Raw genomic sequence first — 12,523 nt, 5'->3', positions numbered from 1 at the left:
AGTATTAAAGAATTAGCATGTGCTTGTAAATCTTGAAAGCACCACACTTGGGGCACTGGGTACTCAGCACTGTTAAAACCTTTAAGTAACACAAAGTTCTTTAAGGTTTATTTTAAGCACTCTTCTGATCACTTTTCTATGAACCAAAGACTGGTGCATGGGACAGTTTGACTCACTCATTGATGCCTTGTTAGACTCTCTTTCCCTACCTTCCCTGGCTTCTTTAAGAGGAGGGCAGCCAGTCAGAAGCTAGCTGGACCACTCTCTGCCAATGTATCCTGGAGCTCATTCTGTAGACCAGGCTGGCCTTGAACTCAGAGACCTATCTGCCTCTGCCTCCTAAGTGCTGGGACCTGGGATTAAAGGTGTGCACCAGTACCAACCAGTTCGGTATACACACCTTACAGCACTCTACAGTTTCGGAGAAACCATTTTAGCTGATTGCCCCAGCCCCTGATTTTCCTCAGCCAGGGCTATTCAGTTTGTATTAAACTTTTTTTTTGCCTTCACGGGCACCCATAGATTGTATATGATCTTCTGCCATTTCCACAGAGGCCAGAAAGAGAGGGCTACCTTTAGTGGCCTCATAGAGATGCTGCTGTAACTGGTCCTAAAGGGATGAAGTTATGAGTTTTACCTTTCAAAGCACTTGCATGAGAGATTTGCTGTAATCGGTGCTACCCCTTCCCGGGTATATAAGCAAAGATGTCTGGCTCACTTGGGAAGTTGCCTCCCTTGATGTTAGAACACTGGGCCCAATCAAAGCCTCCTTTCTGATGATCCTCTCTTGCCTACTTTTAGTAGTGTGGGCTGAGCTGGCAGTGGAGAAGCAGCAGATGACAGAGGCGTGCTGCCTGACAGCTGAAGAGGTGGCAGCCCATCAGTTTGAGAGAGCAGAAGAGAGGAGCAAGGGGGAGAGCGGGGTAGAAAGGATGGAGCAGAGTAGAAAACGATAATAAACCAGAGAAGAGCTGGTGATGCACCCATGAGACCCAGCAGTCAGAAAGCAGAGGCAGGCAGATCTTTGTGAGTTCCAGTCCAGCCTGGCCTACACTGTGAGACGATGCCTCAAAAGGGGGAAGTGGGTAGCTGGAGGGATAGCTCAGAGGTTAAGGACACTAGCCACTCTCTTACGGCTGACCAGGGTTCAAATCCAGCGCCCACGTGGTGGCTCACAACAGTCTGTAACTCCAGTTCCAGGGGATCTGATTCCCTCTTCTGGCTTACACAGGCACCAGACACACATGCAAGTCCATAGACTTACAGGAAAGCAAATCATATCTGTAAAGTAATAAAAAGATAAAAAGATCCAGAGAGACTACAGCCCCAGTCATTGTTATAGAGAGCTGTCTGTCAAGTTTTCAGGACAGATCCTGGATACCCCTGGCCACCAGCTGTAACGCTGCCTGGTGTCAAGGGTTGAAGGATCAGAGGCTCACCTACCCTGGGAAGCTGCAATTCCAGTTGCTGCCAAGGGTTGAAGAATCCTGATTCCCCTCCCTACCTGCACAAAGCTACGTCTAGAGTTTTGCACTAGAGGGCGCCATTGCTGCAAAACCAGCCAAGACGTTTGCTTACAGAACATTTGGTGGCTGTTGGTAATTATCAGGGTAGAAGAGACAGACTGCTGTCTGGGACCCTAAGCTCAGGACTTCCCAGACTAAAGCAGAGGATCCTGAGTCTGAGGCCATCTTATGCTACACAATGAGTTTGGGCCGGGCTAAATTACAGGTGAACCTTGAAGAGGGGAGGATAAAAAGGAGAGAGGGGAGGGGAGGAGAGAAGGGCGGGGCACTGAAGGTTGATTATTAGTGTGACTGATTTTGCAGAGCACCAGAGTTTTGTCCCCAACATCCATATCTGGTGGCTCAAGCCTGTAACTCCAGCTCCAGGGGGGGCCCTGCCTCTGGGGTGCAGGGCACCTGTATCCATGTGCTCACATACAGATAAAACAAAAAGGTTTTTAAAACTACAGCCTTGCTTAGCAGTGTAGCTTAGTAATAAGGAATGTGCTGGAGTCCCTTAATCCCCAGCACCAAATAAAGTCTGTGTATGTGTGGTATATTTATGCCCGAGCCACTATGTAGTCCTGGCTGACCTGGAACTTACAATATAGACCAGGCTGGCCTCAAAGTCACAGAGACATACCAGCCCGGGCCTCCTGAGTGTTGGGATTGAAGGTGTGCACCACCACGTATTGGGGAGGGTGCATCGCACCCAGACAACAGCAGAGGGTCAGAACCTCTGGAACTGGAGCAGGGAAGGCTCGTGCATGCTAGGCAGGCACACTGCTCTGAACTCCATCCTCAGCCCCGGTCCTCTTCGAGAGCAGTGTGCACGCTTACCTGAAGAGCCCTTTCCAGCTCCCACCCCTCCTGAAGTTTTACACAGTGACCGGATCTCTCTATGGGGATCACCGAAAAGGACCTCTCCCTGGCTTCCAGGTCTCTCAGACTGGGGCTGTTGTGTATGAAATTCTTTCAGGGAGTAAAGGAAGGCGAGTCGGGGACATATTTTACTTGAGCGCCTACCCAGTATGTGGGTTCAACTGAGCCTTGGAGGAAGGAAAGAACAGTGATTGGATCTGAATTCTGTGACCAGAGATGACTTACCTGGATCCCTCAGAGAAGGAAAGGCCTGGCCTTGGGTCCTCAGGACCCTTGCTTTTCCTGGTTTGTTGACTGATCCACAATTTCTATCATTTAGAGATGCTGGATTCGCCATATTTGCCCCGATAGCTTCCCAATATATCCCCTCTTCCCTTCATTAGTAGACCGGGGCTTTTGTCTTTGGCAGTACTGGGAATCAAACCTAGGCTAGGCAAGCATTTTACCACTGAGCTGTAGCTCTAGGCTGGACTTTGGTAGTTCTTCCTCACGAGAATCCCAACATCTTGTTTAACTCTATAGCATCATGCGGCCTTCACCCCACCTGTCCACTCAGGTTTCAAACATTCCTGAGGACCCGTAACAGGCCAAGCACAAAAGCTTAGCTCTCAGCCGGCAGTGGTGGCACACACCTTTAGTCCTCATACTTTGGAGACAGACAGGTGGATCGCTGAGTTTGAGGCCACCGTGGTCTACAGAGTGAGTTCTAGGACAGCCTGGGCTACCCAGAGAAACACTATCTCAAAAAACAAAACAAACAGCTTAGCTGTCCTTCCCCTTTCCACAGTGATGCCTAAGAGACTGGGCGATTGTCAGGGTCACAGATGGTGACATGAAGGGTTGCCACCTTCACCCCTAAGAGCTCCTGTGTGCCTGGACAGATAAAAGATAGCACACCTATCTTCCTTTTGATTTGGTTTGGTTTGGTTTTTCCAGACAGTTTCTCTTTGTAGCCCTGGTTGTCGTTACTTTGTAGACCAGGCTGCCCTGGACTTGAACTTGCAGAGTTTCCCTCCAAATGCCAGGATTAAGGTGGTGCACGACCTCCGCCGGGCACATACCTATATTCTTTAAGGTCAAAGCTGTCTTGAAACTCTGAACTCTCCCCTCAGTACAAAGAGCTATCAGTCACAGCAAACCCATCCAATAGTAAAAATGCAAATCCTACTACCCTTCCCTCAAAGATGCCTCCTTCTCCCCAGATCCAGGACGGGCGTCCCCAGTAAACGCAGAGCTGACTTGCACTAGGGAGCATTATTTATTTAGTTTGACTCTGGCTCACAACTGCTTCTTCTTTTCCCATGCTGCTGTCATTAGAAGGTCCTCGGTCCCACCGTGTTATATCCACCTCCAATTAGGGCAACTCAGAAATAGCTTTCTTGGCTGGGGGACCAGTTGGCTTCTGGTGTTCTTTGTTTTTCTCCTCATACATCAGAATCCTGGAAGAGACACAGGCATCAGGGACAAATCTCTCAAGGGAGTAAACCTTAGGTTGCTTTGAGAGTGCAGAAGGGGGGGTTGGGATTTAGCTCAGTGGTAGAGCGCTTGCCTACCAAGCCCAAGGCCCTGGGTTGGGTCCCCAGCTCCGAAAAAAAAGAAAAAAGAAGGAAAAAAAAAAAAAGAGAGGGGGTTGGGGATTTAGCTCAGTGGTAGAGCGCTTGCCTAGCAAGCGCAAGGCCCTGAGTTCGGTCCCCAGCTCCGAAAAAAAGAAAAAGAAAAAAAAAAAGAGAGAGAGAGAGAGAGAGAGAGAGAGAGAGAGAGAGAGCAGAAGGGGAGGAAGACAAAAGCCGGGGAACACAAAGCCAGGGACTGTGGGGGCCAGAGCTGTGGATGGGTTGGGGGTCGATCGATCGTGAAGGGTCTTGGAAGAGTCCCTCTGAGAAGGCAGGTGGCTGTGGGGACAAGGCTGCGGCTATGGAGAAGGCAGGGAAGTCCCAGGAGGTTGGAACTGGATCTCACATTCTCAAGATGGCAGATCTCTTGCCCAGCATCATTCTGAGAAAGTCAGAGTAACTGAACGTCTCCTCGGAGCCACTGGACACCTCTCTAATTAATTTCTTCAGCTCTAGATGGGTCTTGGGAACCCCAAGTTTCTCCAGCATTCGCTTCAAGGACATAATATCTGAAGGTGGAAAAGGAGGGTTCCCCCTCTGCAATCTTGTGCCTCCGTGTACCCACCCACACCCACCCTAGTATTATTGGTTGTGGCTAGACCTTTTCCTGTCCATGGGGGGACAGAACTAGTAGACAAGGGCTCCGTTTCCCTAGGTCTGCACACTAACCCAAATCACCCTTTCTCACCGATATCTCCATTGCCATTCAGATCAAACTCCATGTACTTCGCTGGGTGAGAAAGAGAGCAGAGAGTGTAATTGCTATTGTGGGGGTTTGCGGTAGAGACAGCTGAGCAATGCCAGGGTAGAAGATACAGAAGGAGGGCATGGGGAGAGAGGCTTGTGAGGGAGCCTGGGGGGGCGGGATGCTAAGATGGGGAGAGCAGGACAAAGGACCACCAATGGGAAGGAGGAGCTTGAAGGCACCTCCCTCCTTCCCCAGGACAGCCAGCCAGCCTTGCCACAATTTGAGCCCCCAGCCTCCAGCTTCCCCCCCCCCCCCCCAGTCTCCTCACTCTTGAAGGCCTCCAGTTTGGACTGCAGATCCTCATCACTGCTGTACTTGGGATCATCGAGGAAGTGCTGTTGGGGGCCACAGAGGAGCAGGGGGTCGGATCATCCTGGTCAACCAGAGGAGCTCCAGACCCCCCCACCCCCCACCCTCCCACCCCCGTTTCTTGGCTCCTGCTTTTACCTTGTTGATCCCATCCAACCTCTCTTCCTGCTGGGCTTTCAGCAGTCCAAAAGCTTTTCCTCCTGAGGGGTACAGAGGTTAACCACCCCTCCCTCCCTTTCCTCCTCCCCTGTGCCCAGCCCAAGTGTTGCCCAAGGGCTGCCCTCTGAGATTCTCCAGCAGCCCTCTGGCTCCCTGACTCATGCTGGCTCCTGGTGCTATACGGTCCACCTTCCCTACCCTGCAAATCCTTGCTCTGGCTCATAGCTCCTCAGACGCTGGTGGCCTTAGGTGGGGAGATGACGATGAGGCTGCAGTGTGTTGGCTGGCTCCTCTCTCCACCAGCTCCCCAGTCCCTTCTGGGACTTCTCTCACACTTCCCCTTTCTACCCATTCCTCCTTTGCTAACTTCCCAGGCTTCACTTCCCCATCAGCTTCTGCTGACACCAGCATCCCAGGAGAAGGCGGACCAAGTTGAAAAGTAAGATACTGAAAAGCTACTTTTGAAGGGTGGGGGCAGGGTCTCGTATTGTCCAGGCACATATTGTCCTGCCTCAGCCTCCCAAACGGAGCGGCAGCCCTGTAACACTCCAAGCTCCACACAGCTCCTTCAGAAAGGCAGATTGTACATGGGAGGGGCGTGGAAAGGCACCAGGATCTGGGGGACTATCGTGATGCCCTAGGCCTGCAAGCTAGCACCTAAGAGAGGTTGAGGCTAGAGGATCCTGGGAGTTGGAGACCAGCCAGGCCTACACAGTAAGAACCTGTCTCAAACCCAAACCAAGGAAACACTAAACAATGACTTCTTCCCCAGACCCTGGGGTGGGGGCTGGGAGGGTTTACTTGAAATTTCCTCAGGCTTCATGGTGCAGGTTAAGACAAGCAGCTGAGGAGGACTGGCTGACTTTCTCCCGTAGGGAAGAGAGAGTCTGAAGTCTGCAGGCTGCTCCAAGAATGGGGTGAGCTGAGCCCAGGGCCCTGGAAAGTAAAGAAACTTCTCTCAGGGGCTACAGAGGAACACTCAGGACACATGGAGACATGTCCCAGGACGACTTCGGTCTGTGTTCTTCGGGCTCTTGAGTGCCAACCTCCTGCCTCACCTGCTTTGGAATCTTTAGTCATTTGAGAGTTTAAAGAGACACTTTGGAGGAACAGAAAGTGAGACTGAAAGGGACGGCAGTCGGAGCCACTTCCTGTCCTCACCATGGGTTGTGCAAGGGTCTAATTCATGCAAATGTCCTCACCTCAGGGTTGGGGATTTAGCTCAGTGGTAGAGCGCTTGCCTAGCAAGTGCAAGGCCCTGGGTTCGGTCCCCAGCTCCGGAAAAAAAAAGAAAAGAAAAAAAAAATGTCCTCCCCTCATACCAAACCTTTGTCCAGTCAGGTCCCTGGGTCACCAGGGGAGGCCCTTCCCTTGTTCTCTCCCCTACCCCAAGCAATGTCCCCTTGTACTGCAAGTGTCCACAGGAGACTCCAGCCTTTCCCTTCCCTTTGTGGTGGTCACCTTGAGCCCCTGCGAGAGGCTCTCAGTGTCTGGTGGGGACAGTTTTCTAGCCGCATTCATGCAATGAGGACTGAATGCCTTCTGTTTGCAGGGCACACTGCTAGGCCTGGGTAGCCAACCGATGAAAAGTCTGGGCTCATGGTGTCCGTATGGAGAAAGCAGGTTTGAATAGCATGGGAGATGGCTGAGAAACTGCTCTCAGGGATGCAAGAGATGCGTGGGTCAAAAGGGAACAAATTTCTACTTTTTTTATTTGTATCTGTGTGTGCGAGAGCATTCGTGGCACAGTATGTGTACAGAAATTACAACTTGCAGGAGTTGGATCCAACCAGTTCCCCAGTTAATGACACTTCACGGGGGGAGGGTTCTCCAGCAGCAACCGGTTCCTCAGTTCCTGATGGAAACTGATCACACATCCTGTAGTATAATTCAGTTCTGACACTGCCGACAGCCAGTCCTCCGTGTGGAGGGGCTCTGTCCTAACAAGACTGCTCTAGGTTAAGATGCTGGTCTCGAACCCAGGCCTTGTACACTTCTGGACAACCAGCTGTATAAACCAAGAGCGCTCTACAAGCCCCTCTTCAGATTTGGTAATTTGCAGAGCTGGCTCATAGGACTCAAAGCACCTTGCCCTCACTTGTGTTCCATTAGAAAGCATCCGACTCGGTGGCAGCCAGATGGAACAGTGAGTCGAGGTACTGTGGAGAGGGGTCTGGAGCCTCCATGCCCTTCCGTACTAACTGTCCCTGGCAGCCCTCCGACCGAAGAGTGTTTAAGGAGGTACCATCAGGCTGGGATCTGGGATGGCCCATTAAATAATCAGCTACTGGCTACAGACCAGTTGAGTTGAAAGTTAGAGCTCTCTTCCTCACCCCTGCCCTTGGCAACAAGATTCCTATCTTCAGGGACTTTCCAAAAGTTACCCTATTTAACGTAAACCCAGTCAAAAGAGTTACTATAATAGATGGAAGATGCCGTATTAAACCTTTATCAGTTAGCAAACTGCAAAGGGGTTCAGGAGCTTTGCCCAGGAAGTGAATGCGGTTCTGTATCTCAGTGTGACCGGAACGGTAAGGGCAGCAGCTACCAGAGCAGTCTTCCTGGCTGGAGTAAGCTCACAGCAGCTGCAGAGGAAGCCAGCCTGAAGCTTGGTTGGGGAGGGGGTGCGTAGAATAAAAGAGTAAAGGGATTTTTAAAACGTCCGCTGGGAAGATGTGGGACTGGGGAGGCCGAGTCAGGACTGTCAAAGGTTTGAGGGAAGCAGCCTTAACAGAGGAGTTCTAGGTGAGCCTGAGACAGGGTCTGGAAAGAAAAGCAAGGGCTAGGGCCAGGGCGGGGCTCCATGATTGATGTTGCTGCCACCAAGCATGAAGACCTGAGTGGGAAGCTAGAACCCACATGGTAGACAGGAAGGAACAGGCTTTCTAACCAGTCCAGTCATGCACTTGCAGACAGACAGAGAATAAATAAATTTAAGAGAAAAACCAAAACCCCAAACCAAAATGTACTAGAAGAGGCTTGGGAATGGAGTCAGGGAAGGAGCCATTAGAACACCGTGAGATTAGAGACCTCTTTGTTAAGCTTCTGTGCTCCCCAAGGGGAATGACTGTGCTATCTGGAAAAGAATGCACTGTCCAGAAAAAGAGGGAGTGTGTGTGAGCACATGTGTGCCATGTGTGCCCTGAGGAGGAGGGGGTGTGCCCTGGGGGTCTTCTATTTGCCCTCCATTCTCCCAACCCTGGTCTCTGCCCAGGAGACTGACCTGTGCAGACCACATCAGAGGGTGCGTCTGACTTCAGTTAGTTTGGGTCTTGGAGGAGCCCTGACAGGGAAACAATAGGATGGAGGAACTGGGTGTCTATCACCATGGCTACCTTTTCATGAGGTCACAGTGGCCCAACTTCCCCTAAGGCCAGCAGTCCTCTTGAGGTACCTGCTGGGCTAAGGTTTCTTTCTGTCAGTAGCCCACAGGCCAGCTCTCAAATGACCTGTGATGGGAAAGCCATACAGGGCTGACGATGGCCTTGAACAACTGACCTCCGTGCCTCAGCCTTCCAAGTTCTGTGACTCGAAGCCAGTGACACTTTTAATAAAGACATAGAGGACAAAGTTCCATTGTTTGGTTTGAATAACTTAAAAACCTGTGTGTGTGTGTGTGTGTGTGTGTGTGTGTGTGTGTGTGTGGTGTCTTTTGCCTACATGTATGTCTGTGTACCAGTTCTGTTCCACAGGCCGATTGAGGGTGTTGGACACCCTGAAGCAGGAGTCATGAAAGGATTTGAGTTGCTGTGGACCCCGAGGTCCACTGGAAGAGAAGCCAGTGCACTATTTGGCTGATCCATTTCTATAACCCCAAGAACTAATTTTTTTTTAATTCAAGAAGTTACTGAACATTTGAGGCTAACCTGGTCTACATACTCAACACTCAAGTATTCTGGGTTACAGAGTAGCAGGTCTTAAATTAATTAAAATATAAACTGAAGGCTGGGTGTGTTGGCGCACACCTTTAATCCTGATACCCAAGAAGAGAAGCAGAAGCAGGTAGATCTCTGTGAGTTCAAGGCCAGTCTGGTCTACACATAGTTCCAGGGCCAGCTAAGAACTACATAATTGAGACCCTGTCAATAAATAAATAAATAAATAAATAAATAAATAAATAAATAAAGCTATTAAAGCCCCTAGAGAGTCTGAGATAATGAAGCTTGTTCTTGAGTACACATACGCCATGACTTACTCTAGATGGACCGCCCTGGATAGTTTTGTCAACTTGACACAAGCAGAATCATCTGAGAGGATGCCTGCAGATCAGTCTGACTGGAGGAGGGCCCCGCCCACTGTGGGTGTGGCCAACCCTGGGCTGGCGGTCCTGGGTTCTATAAGAAAGCAGGCTGAGCGGCCATGATGAGCAAGCCAGTACAAAGCACCCTCCCTGGCCTCTGCATCAGCTCCTGCCTCTAGATTCCTGCCCTGTGTGAGTTCCTGCCTTGTGTGCCTCAGCGGTCTGGGTAATTCAGGTAATTCCCTTGAACTCACAGAGATCTACCTGCCTCTGCTTCTCTTCTTGAGTACCAAGGTTAAAGGTGTGCACTAACACACCCAGCCTTCAGTTTGTACATGGACTAATACCAAAAGCATTCATATAGTGTCTCAGAATCCAGAGCCATAGCAAGAGGGTTGGAAGTCTTACCTGGCAGAAAGGAAAGGGGTGAGCAGAGTCCCCTTAAGTTTGGGCCCAGTCATCTCCTGGATCTCGCCAGCCCAAGAGTGGGAGGAGAGACTTCTATACACCAAGTAGCTAGGGTGGGAACCCCAGAGACTCATAGGTGTGATTCCCGACTTTACAGTATTGAACACAAGAGTCTGGTTCACAACAACGGCGACTTGTAAACCATTATTTCCTGAGCCCTGTGTCAGAGTGTGCATGGTGAAAATACAGGTTGGGGGGCTTGAGAGACAGCCCCGTACTTAAGAATGCCTGCCCCTTTTCCAGAGGACCCAGGTTTGATTCCCAGCAACCATATGGCAACTCACAACCCGCCTGTAACCTCAAGCCCCAGGACATGCTATGCCCTATTTTCTGTGTAGGCAACAGGCACACATTTAGAGAAAACACCCATACACATAAAACGAGAAGAGACAAGAAAATACAATGTTCATCTTAAACCAGAAGACCGATCTACCTCCCTTTCCAAACCATGGGCTTATGGTGAAGAAAGGTGTTCTCCACTCTGCTTGGGAATTAAGAGATCTTAGGAGGGAGAATTGAGGCCCTGTGGAAAACGACCCAAATGCCTCAGGTCCCAGGCTCTATGGCCAGCAGGGGGCAGCATGTACCTGCCCATGGCACCTGGGTCCCACGTCCTCCACTTAGCTACCTTAAGGAGAAGGCCTCTCTCAAGAGTTCACTGGTGGCCAGATGGCCTGGTGAGGCCTTCCCAGGTAGTGTGGGGAGTAGTTTGGGAGGGACGTAGCATGGAAACGCTCCAAGCCAGCCTTCTTAACAATGAGTTATTGCGCGCTTACCTAGGAAGCGCAAGGCCCCGGGTTCGGTCCCCAGCTCCGAAAAAAAGAACCAAAAAAAAAAAAAAAAAAAAAAAAAACAATGAGTTATTGCTTCTTCAACAGAGTCATGAGTCACTGCATGGGAAGCAACTGCACAGTTACAGAACAGAGCTCCACACAGACACAAGGAGGGGGAAAACGCGTAACTTTAAAAGACGGGGTTGGTGGGAGGGTGGAGAGATGGCTCAGCAGTTAAGAGCACTGGCTGCTCTTCCAGAGGTCCTGAGTTCAAATCCCAGCAACCACACGGTGGCTCACGACCATCTGTAATGGGATCTGATGCCCTCTTCTGGTGTGTCTGAAGATAGCTATCGTGTACTTATAAATAAATAATCTTATTAATAAATAAATCTTAAAAGAAAAAAAAAAGATGGGTCAAGGGCTAGAAAGATGGCTCAGCACTTAAGAGTACTTGTCTCTTTTGCAGAGCAATTCCCAGCACCCACAGAGTGGGTCACAGCCATCTCTAACTCCAATTCCAGAGGATCCGGTGCCCTTTCCTGACCTCCATGGGCACCAGGCACACGCATGGTGCACATGTATACAGGCAGGCAAAACATGTATTATTTAAAAAAAATTTTTTTTAACGTAAACCTAAAAAAGATGGAGCCCTTGAGATTACTCAGTGGATAAAGGCCCTTGCCACCAAGACTAATGGCTTTTGTCCTTGGGACCCATATGGTAAAAAAGAGAGAACCCTGTCCCCATAAGCTGTCTTCTGACCGCTACACACATGCTGTGGCATGCACGCCTGGGTAGACACACGCAAAGATACAAAAATGTGAAGAAAATAAAAGGACCCTGAGGATGGCTGGTGAGGTTGAGCCCATGCTCCATGTGGCTCAGTACAACGTAGGCCTCTCTTCCAGGTGCTTTCTTCATCTCTTGTGGTCTATAAAGTATATACCAGGGCACACAGGCACCCGCATGACCTGCAGTTATGGGTGACGGGACGTCCGTCACTTGTGCCTGTGAAGAACATCTCACGTGACTCACACTTTGTAGATTCCCAATAAATGTGGTTAAGTAGTCTGATTGTGGTGGCCCACACCTCTAATCCCAGCGCTTAGGAGGCAGAGACAGGTGGATCTCTGTGAGTTCAAGGCCAGCCTGGCCTACAGAGTGAGTTCCAGGACAGCCAGAGCTACACAGAGAGACCCTGTCTCGAAAAAACAAAACAAAACAAAACAAAGCAGGGCAGTTAAACAGAGGCTAAAGGGGTTGGGGACTTAGCTCAGTGGTAGAGCACTTGCCTAGCAAGCGCAAGGCCCTGGGTTCGGTCCCCAGCTCCGAAAAAAAGAAAAAAACAAAACAAAACAAACAAACAAACAACAACAAAAAAAAAAAAACAGAGGCTAAAATAATGAACGAATGGGTTTCTCATGAGTAAGTCCATGTAGAAGGCACCGTGCAAAGCAGGTTTCTGCTGGGAATGTTTCTTACCGGGAGATAGGAAAATGAGGACTCAAACATATCCGTTAATAACTCTTTTTTTTTTTTTTTGGTTCTTTTTTTTTCAGAGCTGGGGACCGAACCCAGGGCCTTGCGCTTTCTAGGCAAGCGCTCTACCACTGAGCTAAATCCCCAACCCCCCGTTAATAACTCTTACTCCTCTGTCGACACTGCTGGGGGAAGAGGCCCAACCTGTTCAGATGAAGCTTCCAGGCACTGTACTTGGTCGAAGCAGCTTCCTCTCCGGAGGGAAAGGCAGAGTGGGGGTGGGGCGACGGAGGTGATGAACCCGGGCATGACCGAACAAAGGAAAGGGGAAGGAGCCCAGTCTC

At 50.1% G+C, this 12,523-nt stretch overlaps 1 protein-coding gene across 5 annotated transcripts; it reads right to left on the bottom strand.

Annotated features, from left to right (window-relative positions):
- Window positions 1-3,626: 3,626 nt before the first annotated feature.
- Window positions 3,627-9,515, bottom strand: Aif1 (allograft inflammatory factor 1). Of its 5 annotated transcripts, XM_087597039.1 has the most exons (8): window positions 8,611-8,730; window positions 8,440-8,499; window positions 6,018-6,152; window positions 5,196-5,257; window positions 5,017-5,083; window positions 4,689-4,730; window positions 4,347-4,509; window positions 3,627-3,826 (listed from the first exon to the last, which is right to left on the bottom strand). In XM_087597039.1, the coding sequence occupies exons 3-8, from the start codon at window positions 6,037-6,039 to the stop codon at window positions 3,742-3,744; spliced, it is 441 nt and encodes a 146-aa protein (XP_087453165.1). In that variant the 5' UTR covers window positions 6,040-6,152; window positions 8,440-8,499; window positions 8,611-8,730; the 3' UTR covers window positions 3,627-3,741.
- Between the last annotated feature and the right edge of the window lie 3,008 nt (window positions 9,516-12,523).

The sequence above is a fragment of the Rattus norvegicus genome, chromosome 20 (assembly GCF_021556685.1).
Source record: "Rattus norvegicus strain SHRSP/BbbUtx chromosome 20, alternate assembly SHRSP_T2T, whole genome shotgun sequence".
NCBI lineage: Eukaryota > Metazoa > Chordata > Mammalia > Rodentia > Muridae > Rattus > Rattus norvegicus.
The sequence above is the reverse complement of the archived record's forward strand: the minus strand, read 5'-3'. Positions and strand labels throughout refer to the sequence as shown.